Source organism: Solanum tuberosum, unplaced genomic scaffold (assembly GCF_000226075.1).
Source record: "Solanum tuberosum cultivar DM 1-3 516 R44 unplaced genomic scaffold, SolTub_3.0 scf00008, whole genome shotgun sequence".
NCBI classification, from domain to species: domain Eukaryota; kingdom Viridiplantae; phylum Streptophyta; class Magnoliopsida; order Solanales; family Solanaceae; genus Solanum; species Solanum tuberosum.
This window is the reverse complement of record NW_006238934.1, coordinates 1,587,380-1,601,674: the sequence shown is the minus strand read 5'-3', so window position 1 is coordinate 1,601,674 and position 14,295 is coordinate 1,587,380. Positions and strand designations below refer to the sequence as shown.

The following is a 14,295-nucleotide window of genomic DNA, read 5'->3' as shown; positions in this document are numbered from 1 at the left end:
TACATATCACTTGTGATAACAAAAGTTTATATGCAAGACGCTTGTCCTATCGTCATTAGTTTGATGTAAATGCCGGATGCAGTGAACTTCTTTTTTTCTTATTACAAGTGTATAAAAACGATTTTGTAGTCGTGGTCAATTCACATTGTCATTTCATTAAAAGCATAGGAAATAAAATTAATCGAATGGCGCCTCTTGTACTTTATGTGGTCTCCCCTTTCTAATTTCCTTTCTTCAACTTTACTTGCATTTCTTCTATTATACGTAGTCAAGAATATTTTAATTTCTCATATAGATTATGCCAATATTATTAAATACAAATTCACGATTTCAAGAAGATAGATGCACTATTATGAAAGACTGATATCAAAACTTTTCATTTGATGTGTTTTGTTTAACTGCCTCGTGAAATATTTGAGTTTGAGTTCATACATCTATATTTAACCGATCCCAACTCCACACCAAGGCGCCAATGAATGGACCTTGCAGTGGGCTATGGCAGCAGAAACAATTTGCCCTTTCTCTGCTAAAGTCTCCCAACAAGCTCTCCACTTTGAATCACCTAAAATCCCTCCATGTATACCTCCTCCGCACTGGCCTTCACCACAGCAGTTTCGCCGTTGGAAACTTCATCACCCATTGTGCTTCTCTTGGACTCATGTCGTATGCAGCCCAACTGTTCGATCAAATGTCTGAACCAAATTCGTTTGTATGGAATACACTCATAAGAGGGTTCCAACAGAATCATTCTCCGAAATACACCCTTTATTATTTTGATCAAATGCGGGTAAACAATGCACAGCCTGATAGATTTACTTACCCTTTCACCATTCGTGCTTGTTCAGGTTTACTGGAGTTTGCTAAAGGAGCTAGTCTTCATGGTCAGGTGGTTAAAATTGGGGTCAATTTTGATGTCTTTGTGGGTACTAGCTTGGTTGATTTTTATACTGCTATGGGGGATTTGAACATGACTAAGCAAGTTTTTGAGGAATTGCCGGATAAAGATGAGGTAACATGGTATGCGATGTTATCGAGCTATGTTAACAAGTTTAATGACATGGGGAAAGCTCGGGATTTGTTCGAAAAGATACCATGTAAGGATCTTGTAATTTGGCATACCTTAATCCTGGGATATGTCAAAGCTGGGGACTTGGAGTTAGCGAAAAAGTATTTTGATATAGCGCCTGTTAAGGATTTACTCATGTACAATACAATTTTAGGTTGCCTTGCCAAGAATGGTGAAGTTGATCGTCTCTTGAGATTGTTTCATGAAATGCCTTGTAGGGATTTGGTATCTTGGAATACGGTAATTGGAGGGCTCGTACGTGATGGGAGGATTAATGAAGCTATGAGGTTCTTCTATGAAATGGAAAGAGTGAATTTATCGCCTGATGATGTTACCCTAGCAAGCTTGCTCTCTGCTTGTGCACAAGCTGGAGCTCTGGATATTGGGAAATGGTTGCACTCATATATTGATAGGAGGTGTTCTGAGTTAAATGCTGTGATTGGGACAGCGCTGGTGGATATGTATTGCAAGTGTGGTGATTTGGGGAGTGCTGCGGATGTCTTCAATAAGATGTCTGAACGTGATGTTGTAGCTTGGAGTGCTATGATCATGGGGTCCTCGATGAATGGACAAAGTAGAACTGCATTGAACTTCTTTTACCGTATGAAAGATGAATCTGAAACGCCAAATGATGCGACAATTTTGGGGGTTCTGTGTGCTTGTGTGCATGCAGGGTTGGTTGAAGAGGGAAAGAAGTGCTTTTATGGCATGTCTGAGGAGTTCGGCTTAACACCAAAGTTGGAGCATTATGGTTGTATGGTTGATCTCCTTGGTCGAGCTGGTTTGCTAGATGAGGCGTATTGTTTGATACAATCTATGCCATATGAGCCACACACGGGTGCCTGGGGAGCCTTACTAGGAGCATGCAAGATACATAGAAATGTTGAGCTTGCTGAAAAGGCCATAGAACACTTGATCCAACTTGACCTTGAGGACGGGGGATACCTCGCAATTATGTCCAACATATATGCTAATGCAGGAAGGTGGGAAGATGTCTCAAAAGTCCGAAAATTGATGAAGGAAAAAGGCATTGGTAAATCACGGGGGATTAGCTCCATTGAGATTAATGGGGTAATACACGAATTTGGTGTCCAAGAGAAAAAACACCCTCAAGCCAGAGAAATATATGATATGATAGATGAGATTTATAGACGACTGAAGAGGGCAGGCCATGTTGCAAGCACCAGAGAGGTATTTTTCGACGTTGAAGAGGAGGAAAAGGAAAAGGCTCTGTTCTTCCACAGTGAGAAAATGGCTGTTGCTTTCGGACTTATTGCAACTGATAAAACAACTATCATTCGTGTGGTGAAAAACCTTCGCATTTGCCCTGATTGTCATGCAGCTATGAAGCTGATTTCTGCTAGCTTTGAAAGAGAAATAGTCATTAGAGACCGTCATCGTTTTCACCACTTCAAGAATGGTGTTTGCTCTTGTAGAGACTATTGGTGAAAATATGCAAATCCTCCTTCAACCATCATTTCTCATGTCAGTGCAAATGGAGAATTGCTAAACAAGATCCCGAGAGGCTAACAATCAGTTAAAACAGTACGTAGAAAGTTCGATGATATAGGTATTCTCCTACCTAAGACAGGCTATGAAACAATGTCATGGGCGATTTCTTGGCCTGGTGTCATGGACTGTCCCGTCCCCTGGTGTAGCTAACTGACAAGTGCGCCTGTGACTATGTCACCCCACCAGTCACACACACCTGTGCCAACAGGCCACAGCACTGATCAGCAGGCAGCACCTTTAGCACCAGGACACACTTGCCTCGTAACCTATGCCCTGTGCATAGTGCATACAGGATGAAGCCAAAGACAAGGACACACTCTCTCCAAGTGTCGTAATCGACCAACCTACCCTTCTAATTCACGATGTTGTACAAGTTGCATTGAGTCCTTTGAACAGCCACAGTTCATATGTTCATTTTACAGCTTTACATTTTTAGTACGAGTTTGTCTCCATTTTTGAAGCCATGGTTTGACATAAAAGACGTTATCATATATTCATTTTAGTTTTTTGAATTTCTTATTTCCACAGTTTCCATATTCAGTCGATAAATTGAGAAAAGAAACAGCATTTAACTTAACAAGATGATGGTCTGAGATCAAATAGAAAGAAATACACCAACTAAGAATAAGGCAAAATTTTATCGACAAAAAAGAATTTAAGAGAAATGAAAAAGGAATAGGGGACAATGTATATTTGCTTTAGTAGAAATTCAATTATTATGCACTTCTAGCACAAACAAAAACCTTCTGCAAATAGGGCTTGCACCATTTTTCTGTGATTGCTTTCTCTTCTCTTCATCTACCATTAATATCTCCAGCCAGTTTCCAGAGACGAATTCGTTTACAAAACTGCTGAAATGCAGCTTCAGTATTTCCAGCAATGACCTACTGCAATCGATCACTGTTCTTCGTATCTTGTCTGAGATGACACACACATACACACATACTCTGAAACCACTATAGCTTGAATCAGAGAGCAAACATTGGATTTAAATCTGAATCGGATAATTCCGTGTGAAATGAGTTGGTTCTAGTCCTTGTAAACTTCTCCCTCTTCCTGATTTTGCGAGTTCTTTTAGACTTCACAACATAATAAGTCATGGCACCTAAAACCCCTGCCATTATGATTCCTGCAACAACTGTAACAAAAATTGCAGCCCATATATTACGCTTTCCAATAACTACATAAGAAGCAGATACAAAGGCCAGATTAGTGAAAACCGCGGCCAACCACATGAGTTTGTTAATCACTCCAATAACCCTTTTCTCTGATTTTGTCTCACCCCTGACTACTGTGATTTGTACAACCACGACAGCCAAGGACGTGAAGAGTGCAAGAGCATTCGTGATATAGAAGATCTTAAATGCAGGGGTGTTGGACGCCACAGCGTATCCAGAATCAAGATCACCACCAGGAACTGTGAATATAGCAGCAAAAGCTACTGTTGCGAAAAGAGAGGCAACAATAGTTACAGAATTGGTAGCAGTGTTAATTCCTTCTCTGTGGAGCTTTTGAAGCTCCTTTGCAATACCAGTCATGTTCTTGTTAGTCTTTCGAGCTTGTTCAAGCTGGGAGTGAACGTTTTTCTTAATTTCTGTCACAGTCTTCCTAAGCTCATCTCGCGGCTGATTCAATTCATTGGCTCTACAAGCACCATAACGTGTTAAGCACTCTTTTAGTTCTGTCGATTCTTCAGACATAGGAAGACCTTCAGCTATGTCTAGAGCTGTTTTGTGTTCTCTTGTCAATGCATTGACATTTGTGTCGTCGAGCATCAAGAGTTCTTGCACTATCTGCAGTCATATAAAGCTAAATTCAAAACCACAGATTCTTTAATGCCTAACATTACCAGTGCATTATAAAGACCAGTTTCATTTGACAAGCTATGTTACAGTCAAAAGCTTGACAACTTCTTATCCTTAAAAAGGATGGAAAATCCAGAGAAACCTAACGGTTGTTTCCTATTCCTACCTGAACAACTAATCGTTGAGGTGTGTTTTAATACATAGATGATGATGATAGTGCAGGTAGGAAAATAGAACAACTGATAGTTGAGGTGTGAAACTCACAAAAAAGTGATAGTTCATGTGTTTTTGACCATTATCTCTAAAAATTATTCAAGAATGTCTAAAAGGTGCTTTAGGGATCTCTACAACGTCTAAATAAAAGACGTTTGACATGACGCGGAGAGAAAGGTTACTCCATAGTAATAATTTGAACTCCTATGGTATCTTAGCTACACCTAGTAAGACACAATGAATCACATCCAACAGATGTATCTAAAACGAAATTTGAGCGTGCTCAAATCAAATCGAACCGAAACTGAGAGAGAAATTATTAAGATGGCCTTAACCCTTTGGCCAGGTAGAACAATGAATCACAGCTTTACGCCATCAAAAGTCGTTAAACAAAGCAATAGTGATTACCTCTGACCGCTTTTTCCGCGTGGCAATATGTAATGCAGTATTGCCAAACTTATCCGGAAGCATTACAATAGCTGGATCTGCTTGCAGAAGCAACTTCACCACTTCGTTGCTAACGCCTTTTACAGCCATGTGTAGAGCAGTCTGTCCTTTCTTATCAGTTCTTCTTGCCAGTTGTGGATCCTTTTCTAGCAATGCTTGAACAATATCCACGTGGCCTTGGCGTGCAGACAAATGTAGCGCGTTTTTTCCATTAGATCTTGATATCTCTAACAAGCTAGAATCCTTGGAAAGCAATTCATGGACAACTGATGTATGCCCTTTTGTGGCTGCAGATACAAGAGGAGTTGCATTTGATTGAGCAACTGTCTTGCTCAACTCTGGCTCATGCTCCAACAGTAACTTAACAATAGCTGCAAATACATTTTCCACGCGTTAGCAATAAAAATTATAAATTCCTCGGATTCGAGTGATCTGATTGATTAACTTTTGGACTAAATAAATTCTTTTTCTTTGCCTTTTCCTGTAAAACTAGTTTTCAGACACCAGAATGCAATGTCGAGTGATTTGCTTCGTTCTTGACCTCAGATCATTTTCTTGAATTTGAAGTACCACTATTCCAACAAAGGTATATCCCGTTCTATCCTGGAAAAACATAATCCAACACCTCGGGTACTTTGAGAGGATTAAATTCCTTAAGAACACACAGTAAATTCCGTGGGCTCAATATTTTTTTTTTTGGTTTGTTTAAATTTGTTGTTTACCTTTTATGCTTAGAACACTGTGCATAACACTTCTTAGGCTTGACTAAAATATCTCCATCCTTGTCAAGTACAAAATCAAATACTTAGACGGACAACTGCAAGCTAAAATATCATTTTATGATAACATCTATTCAACAAAATATTTAGTGTAATTTCATAAGTGGGGTCTAGACAGGATGATATGTATGCAGCCCTACCCCTACCTCGTGAAAGGTAGTCAGTAGAGAGGCACATATAGAAAATAATGGAGAAAAGAACAGTAACAATGACAAATAGTACGATAAATGAAGCAAATCAAACAACAAATAATAGTAAAATCGAAGAATACGATAGTAGGAGAGTTACTAACAATAATACTGATAAGGAAAACTAAACTAGGCTCGACTATCTACTAACACATCTATGAAACACAAACGATTCTTCAGATCCATATATAATTTTTTATTACCTTGATGACCTTGATTAGCAGCAATGTGCAAGGGATCAAGACCAGAACGATTCTTCGTCGTGATCCCTTCCTTTGTACTATAAGGCAGCAACTCCTTAACAACATCAATATATCCCCTTTCAGCAGCAGTAAACAACGCCGTTTCGCCTAATTCATTTACCTCATTCACCATTGCTTCCCTTATCTCAGCAACCTCTGCATCAAACTCCGCCCCGCTCATGGTTTTCAACATCTGTGCATCAATTTCCCCTAATATATCCCTCACAGCACCCACATCCCCACGCTGAGCCGCGAGATGCAGCTCTGTGTCGTTGTGTCGCCCCGTCACCTGCTTCACATACTTTTTCTTCCCTGTTGGATCCAACCTTTTCCCTGAATTTGATAAAAGTAATGCTTTCCCTGAATTTGACACAAACAGGGCTTTCCCTGAATTTGATGGAATCAAAGCTTTGCTTGAATGTGACACCACAAGTGCCGGTGCTCGTGGCGACGGCGACGATGATGGCTCGCCGGCATAATTCATGTTCGAAATTGGATGTGGGGCCGGAGGTAGCCCCATTTCAAGATCCATCGAACCTGAATCACACAAATCCAAAAAAAATTAAAATTACATACATAAATGTATAATCCTATAATATAACAATAACAACGTCTCAATCCCAAACTAGTCGATTCATGGCATTACCTTGTTGGTTGATGGAAGACATTATTGATTTATTTATTTATTTTTGATTTTACGAGTCCATCAATGGAGTTTTTATTTTGTAATGGAAGAAATGGAGGAAATTAGGGGCGACGGCTGACGGAAAAAGGGAAGTGGGGGACGCCGCCGGTGGTTAAAACGGTTAATATGAAATGATGTTGACGCCGCCGTAGTGATTACCATATTCTTAACGACCAAAAGGTTCGGATTTTGTTTGTTAGTTATAATATTTGAATTCTAACTTTTGTGTTTTTTTACTTTAGTGGCTATTATTAGAGGATATAATTTTTAGTGGTGGAGTGTAATTACACTTGCTCATAATAATATTTTTATATAAACAAACAAATTATATGTATCATTAACTCTTAATTAGAGTTTTCAGATTTAAGTTTTTTTGGGAATGAAAAATATTATATTGGGAGTGTTGGGCCAATTCTTGAGGTCTCGACTCTCGAGTTCAAATTCTCCTAGAGGACCCTATAAAAAACATATATACATATATTATACATAGCATGTATATATAGAACGAGAAGTAGTAAATCATTTTATTTCGTGTTTTCCCTAATGTTTGAAGTTTGATATTATTATTTTTGTTTTTCCAATATTGTTATAGCAGAGGTAGAATGCCCATCCATGAGTGATGAGCCATATCTAGTATATGATCACCTTTTACTTTTTGAAGGTACGTATACTTGTTTGATCTATTTATAAGTTCTAAGTTATATCAAATCCTACCTAATCTAAGAATAAGGTCTACTTAATTTATAGTAACTTTTTCGTTTAAGTTATATATCAAATCCTACATAGATAAGAATTAGGTCTACTTAATTTATAGTAACTTCTTTCTTTTTTTCAATTTTTCCTCTTTTTCTTTTTCTTTTTCCGTGTGTGTTGAGTTTTTGTTACGTGAGAGAGTTAGGATTTTATAAATCAAACAAAACAAACAAAACATTTTTTTTGTAAAATTTCTATTCTTATAAAAATAAAAACATAACTCATCCTTAAAATGTGACTTTATTTTTTTAATTTTAAAATAAATTTACCATAAATAAGATAAAATCTAATTTAGCCCTAAAAAATTATTTTAAATACTAAAATGGTGTAAATCCATAGATTTGATAAAAAAAAAGGAAAAATTACAAGAATATACTATGTAAGACCATTATTTACATAATATTATTTTAGTCTTTTTATTTACAACATTAACATTTTAATTACAGATATATACATAACAATATAATAAAATGCATTTTTTTTTACGTGGGATACGGTTTTATTTACTACTTTTTGGGGTAGTGTGTTTATTTTATGGAATTGATAATTTACTATTTTACCTTTTGAATTTCCAAGCACAGTTATGTTGTGATACGTTTCTTTTTTTTAAAACATCTTTTAATTTCTCTTTCTTTTCTCTCTCTTATTTTTATCATGAAATCACACCTATTTTAATTTTTTTATTCTCTCACATATTAGATTTTGGATAAAATCTCTATCTTTTCTTATTAAGAATTTTTGGTTCTTCTTCATACTTTGTTTTTTTTCTTCAAAATTATCTATATTTTTGAGATGAAATTGTGTGTTTTCTTTGATTTATACGATCATGAATAGGAAAATTTCATGAATTCGATTTGTAGAAATAATCTGGGTATTGACAGCCGAATTGCAATATTAACAATCTTAATGTGTGTTCGAGATGAAATTTCGAGTTGAATGCATTTACTTTGTCTCCCTAATCTTGTTATCGGTAGTGAAAGGTCTATCTATGACTCCTAATTTGACAAAAAAGAAAGGTAAGGAGAAAGAGGTTTCAACTGTTGATTCGAAGGTGTACTCGTATGATAGTAATTTTATATAGAAGTTCATCTTAGAACAATTTCTTCCATCACTTTATCTTATTTTGAGAAATTATTTTGTCATACAATTAAATAAAATTTTATTGTTTTTTGATGATTTTTTGGTATTTCATTGTGCCTATTTAGTCTTTCTTGAAATTCTGAAAAATAATATTTCTCAAAATGTGGTATTGTTCATTCTATTGTTGGACTTGAAAGGTAATATTTGATAGAAATTATGTTGGTGTTCGTTGTGGTATAAAATGACTAGCTGAAAAAATATTTATAAAATTATTAACAAACGTGCATTATATGATATAAATTATGGTATAAAAGTTGGTATTCAAGCTATCAATTTAGCAAGAATAATTGTTTTTTGACGATTTTTTGGTATTTCGTTGTGCCTAATTTTTAGTCTTTCTTGAAATTCTGAAAAATAATATTTCGCAAATGTGGTATTGTTCATTCTAGTGTTGGACCTGGAAGGTAATATTTTATAGAAATTATGTTGGTGTTCGTTGTGGTATAAAATTACTAGCTGAATTTTTTTTTATAAAATTATTAACAAACGTGCATTATATGATATAAATTATGGTATAAAAGTTGGTATTCAAGCTATCAATTTAGCAAGAATATTATATCATATTTTAATCCAACAATATACCTCAATATAAACGTACAAATTTCTTGCAGTGTACAATAGATATAAGGTTGAATTGGGGTGTTCAAATGAAATATGCGGACAACTTCAAGAGGCTCTCGATGACTTAAGCCTATAATATACTAACTTATACTATATTTCATACCAACATTATATCATATAAAATACTAACCTTCATGAAATAAATACTACCATATTGTCATATAAAATAGTAACTTATACCATATATCACACCAATATGGTATCATATAATATACTCCAACTTTCCTTGAAATCTATGCTACCATATAGTCATTATATAATATACTAACTTATACCATATTATACCATATATCACACCAATATGGTATCATATAATATACTCCAACTTTCCTTGAAATCTATGCTACCATATAGTTATTATATAATATACTAACTTATATCATATATCATATCAACAAGATTTCGTTTAATATACCAATTTTTATTGAAATAAATACTACCAATTAGATATCATATAATATACTAACTTATAACCCCCAACTTGAAATCATATAATATATTAATATTTATTGAAATAAATATTTTCTAATATATTAACATTATGTTAATTGATTTACATCTTTTTTGTTCGAAATTATTCATTTTAAACCATAACAAAACCAAAACCGTTGGAATTAATAAAAATAAAATTAACAATTGAAAAAATAACACCATTCTGAAAAATGCTTAAAAATTGAATAATTATGCAATCGTTTATAGCATAAAATACTATTCTGAAAAAAAATATTTATTCAAAATAATGAAAAACAACAATCAATTCTTAAATATTTTTCAGAATTAACTATGGAAAAAGGAATTATATTGAGGTTATGAAAGAGAAATATTAAATAACAACTGAGATATTTGTGGAAAGTAAATAACAATATGGAGTAAATTAAGGGATTAGAATTTTATTTACTATAGAATTGTGCGTGGGTTATTTTTTCATTTTAATATTTTTTTTTATTTTGTTTTATTTTGTAATGATTCTATTGCTATTTTGGTGTAAAGTAAAACTATTGTTATATACGTGTTATTTATGTTCTTAAATTGTATATTTAAGTTTTTTCCCCATAAAAAAATTAGTTGCATATTTTTAAATGTCTCGTTGAAATAATACTTATATGTTACTCTTCATTTTACGAATGACAAATGGTGAGGGCGATATATATGATTATGAATCAAATATCAGAAGACTTCAATCCGCCCCGCCTCGTATAACCATTTTTTTTACTTTTCCATTGTAATTGCAGCTAGAATGCCAATCCATGAGCCATATCTAGGAAGATTCCAGTTCTGGCCGGGAACTGCCAAATGCCAATGGTGGCTTACAACTTGTTTGGATGGTTGTTACGTATTGTTTTATTATTTTAAATATAATATTTTGATTATTTCTTAATTTTATTGTATTGTATTGTCAATTTTGTTATTACATAATGATTGGAGAATTTTCTTTGAAGTAAAGACATATTTAATGTGATCGCATTATTATCTTATTTTTTGTCGGCCTTGTTTTGATGTAGCAACAAAGTTTTGATGATTTATTGGTAACACAAGAAAAAAACATTATTCAACAGATACTTCAAACACACATATGCTTTGCAAGAATACTTCCAGCTACTTTAACAGAACCCTCTTGGGGAGAGTTACAAACTTACAAATGCAACACTTTTGTCAACTGCAGCATTTCAGTTTGGGGCATCAATCATTTTCATTGGGGGCATCAGGAGCTGGAGCTACTACTATAGGACTTCTTACGGTGTGATGACCGTTCTTTTCCACCCAAGTGATTGAACCAGATTGTGCTTGGTCAAATTCAATGCCTCTGTAACGTATGGTAAGAGTGTAGTCCTGCTTCTGATGTTTTTTCTCAAACACCAAGGTCTGTGGAGAGATAGAAATTGTTGAGTTTATTGGTGCTTTCACTTTTACTTTGTACTTAGCTGCACCAGGTCCAACATTTGTGACTGTCCTCCTGAATTTCTGATCCAACCAAGCGTAGTCCCCTTTTGGGATGTAGAGAGCAATAAATGATGGGTAATTGATATCATCTGATGGATTTGCACAGTTGTGCTTAGCTGATGATCTAGCAATTGTCTTGAACTGCTTTTCTGTGAAATTCATGGAGCAGAGAAGATTCACGTAGTCTTGTGGAGTTGCATCATATATCAGGCCTGGATCAACTGCACGGTTTGGATCAACAAGTCCGGCTCCCATGGATAAAGATATAGCATAACTGGTTCTGAGGTAATCCATGGTCTTGATGGGTTTTTCAGTATTATCCAAAGGATTTGCAGTGGTCATCATGGCAGATCGAATAGCTGAAGGACTCCAATCAGGATGTACTCCTTTTAGCATTGCAGCAATTCCGGAAATGTGAGGAGCAGCCATCGAAGTGCCTGAAAGAAGCCTGTAATCACTATCCAAAAATGTATTGACACCAATAACTGCAGCTGAAGTGTTCGATGGCCAGGCTGCTAAAATTAACTCCCCTGGTGCCATAATATCTGGCTTTGCAACTCGTAGATAGCTTAGGGAGGGGCCTCTCGAGGAAAATGCAGAAACAACTGGAGCAGGCTTAACAGCAAAATGTGTTTCCTGGAAACTGATGCTGACTTTTGGTTTAGCACTTGTTTTTGCATAGTCTACCACCTTTTTCCAATCCTTGCTGCTAATTACAGCTCCAGGATTGGGAAAAAAATTGGATGCCAATACATCCGGATCTTCATAAACATAGAGTGCGCCTCCAAATTTTGCCTCTGAGATAAACCCCATTTGGTCAGAGACTGATAAGTCTTCTTGTGCACCGCTATAACAAATCGTGATGCTACGTTCTTTATTAGGGACTTGGGCTAAACCATCAGGGTCATTACAAGTGGATAAGCTTCCATTGAAAACCAAATCAAAATCCTTGATGGTGGTTCTCACTGGAAACAAGCTAAATCCAGTAATCTTTAAGCCATTCCCAAAAGTTATTGTCCTGGAAAATGATCGGTCAGTTCTGCCTGATGCCACAGTAAAGATCCAGGGGAATCCATTGGATAAAGTTCCCATTTCAGGACCATTATTCCCAGCTGAAGCAGAGACTAACACACCCTTCATCATGGCACCAAAAGAAGCTATTGCAACAGAATCTTCATACAACGGATCAAAACCATACCCATAAGAAAGTGATAGTACGTCAACGCCATCTGCAACAGCTTGGTCCATAGCAGCAATTAAATCAGAAGTGACGGTCTCTTCTTCAAAGCTAAACTTATACACAGCAATCCTAGCTCGTGGCGCAATACCTCTTGCTGTTCCAGGAGCATATCCAAAATATGAAACTCCTTTAACAGGACTACCAGCAGCAATGGAAGCAACATGAGTGCCATGATCTCTCATATCCCTTGCAGAATTCATGGAAAGAACAATAGTAGGATCGCTGGCCAAAAGCCCCTTATTGAAATAATTCGCCTCAATGAGTTTCCTGTTGCATAATGAAGAATTGAAATCTGTTCCTGGCTTGCAAATTCCCTTCCACCTTTTTTGGTATTGCAGATAGTCCATCATCTCTGAAACTAGCAGATTCTGGCCAAACACCAGAGTCGAGTACACCGATGATCACATCTTCACCAAAACCAGACGCCGGCCATAGCCCAGAAGCAGGATTAAGCTTAAGAAACTCAGGGGAATGAGTAGTGTGAGCTTCAACAGGCCTATCTTTATAAGCTGAAAGAAAGCCTGGAGACTTCTTGAGTGCTTCAAATTCATCTTTAGACAAAACAGCAGTGAATCCATGAAGCACATTGTCATAAGAATAAAGAAGCTTTGGAACTGGATGGTGGCTATTTTGTGTGGTGGGAGCTTCAATCTTGATGGTATCAATAATGGAAGAATGCCAGTTCTGGTGAGTAGCAAAGATTTTAGGCATAAATGACTTATCCAAATGGACAATGTAGGTAGACCACTCAGCTGAGGTTCCTAAAAACAAAGAAAGAAACCAAGAAAAGGAACTATTGTCTCCATAGTTATATCTCTTTATTTGTGTTTTCCTACTATGACAGAGCCTCCTTCTAATACACACTCTGACAGTCATTGTGGATTAATTTCAAATTTTCAATGGATGGTCACTTTTACTAGTTTCAGCAAGTGGACCTATGGCCACGTTTGTTAATGGAAACAGGATTCCTGTACATGCACCAAATTATATTTGAAGTGATAGATTGAGGTTATAATATATGATTTATCAAAACAGTTATTTGAATAGATGCATTCGAGCATAGAGTTTTTGAAAACAGCTTCTCCATTTTCGCAAGATAGTGATAAGGTCTGCGTACATTCTACACTCTCCAGAACCCATTTGTAAAATTTCAGTGGATATTTCTCTTTAAAAGAAGTACTTTGGCATTGTTTCTCAAAAATATCTTTTTCCACTAACATAACAGTTATATTTCAAAAAAGAAATTACAAAAAGAACAATATCGTCATGTGTTTCATTTTTTAAATGTCTCACAAAATCCCAAAAAATCATCAATTCACCAGGACAACCCAATCTCTTCTTTTGTGCAAAAGATTCCATAAATCTTGTCATCACCTCTTTTTTGTCCTTCAAATGTGATACATTAGAAACACATTTTGTATATGGTGATAAAAAATATTGTCATTGATTGGTTAATTGGAGGGGGTCATACTTTTCGAATTTATTATGCATGACAACTCACTCATCCCCCCTACCTCCACCCCTCTATAAATTTTGTATGTGTCTATAGGATTTAGTTCATGTATAAACATGATTTGTTTACTTTTATCACTTCTTCTAGTGTTACTTTTGATTAAAATGTTGATTATTTGTAACTTTCTCTTTTGAATTCTTACTATATCTT

General features: G+C 35.6%; 2 protein-coding genes and 1 pseudogene across 2 annotated transcripts; 1 reads left to right on the top strand and 2 right to left on the bottom strand.

Moving 5' to 3' along the window:
- Window positions 1-450: 450 nt before the first annotated feature.
- Window positions 451-3,090, top strand: LOC102601758 (pentatricopeptide repeat-containing protein At2g29760, chloroplastic-like). Its single transcript, XM_006338986.2, has one exon. It carries the CDS (start codon window positions 473-475, stop codon window positions 2,513-2,515), a length of 2,043 nt encoding a protein of 680 aa, XP_006339048.1. The 5' UTR covers window positions 451-472; the 3' UTR covers window positions 2,516-3,090.
- A 196-nt stretch (window positions 3,091-3,286) lies between these two features.
- Window positions 3,287-6,783, bottom strand: LOC102601427 (ankyrin repeat-containing protein At3g12360-like). Its single transcript, XM_006338985.2, has 3 exons — window positions 6,214-6,783; window positions 5,005-5,414; window positions 3,287-4,371 (listed from the first exon to the last, which is right to left on the bottom strand). Exons 1-3 carry the CDS (start codon window positions 6,770-6,772, stop codon window positions 3,547-3,549), a joined length of 1,794 nt encoding a protein of 597 aa, XP_006339047.1. The 5' UTR covers window positions 6,773-6,783; the 3' UTR covers window positions 3,287-3,546.
- Window positions 6,784-11,073: 4,290 nt separating this feature from the next.
- LOC102601982 (subtilisin-like protease SBT1.7) lies at window positions 11,074-13,523 on the bottom strand (annotated as a pseudogene).
- Window positions 13,524-14,295: the final 772 nt, after the last annotated feature.

Bases quoted from the DNA above. Each gene is read 5' to 3' on its own strand.
- LOC102601758 (XM_006338986.2), top strand. From the start codon at position 473: ATGAATGGACCTTGCAGTGGGCTATGGCAGCAGAAACAATTTGCCCTT.
- LOC102601427 (XM_006338985.2), bottom strand. From the start codon at position 6,772: ATGGGGCTACCTCCGGCCCCACATCCAATTTCGAACATGAATTATGCC. The intron at 5,415-6,213 runs GTAATAAAAAAT...ATGTATTTGCAG, and splicing joins TGCTAATCAAGGTCATCAAG to CTATTGTTAAGTTACTGTTG. The intron at 4,372-5,004 runs GTAATCACTATT...ATATGACTGCAG, and splicing joins CGCGGAAAAAGCGGTCAGAG to ATAGTGCAAGAACTCTTGAT.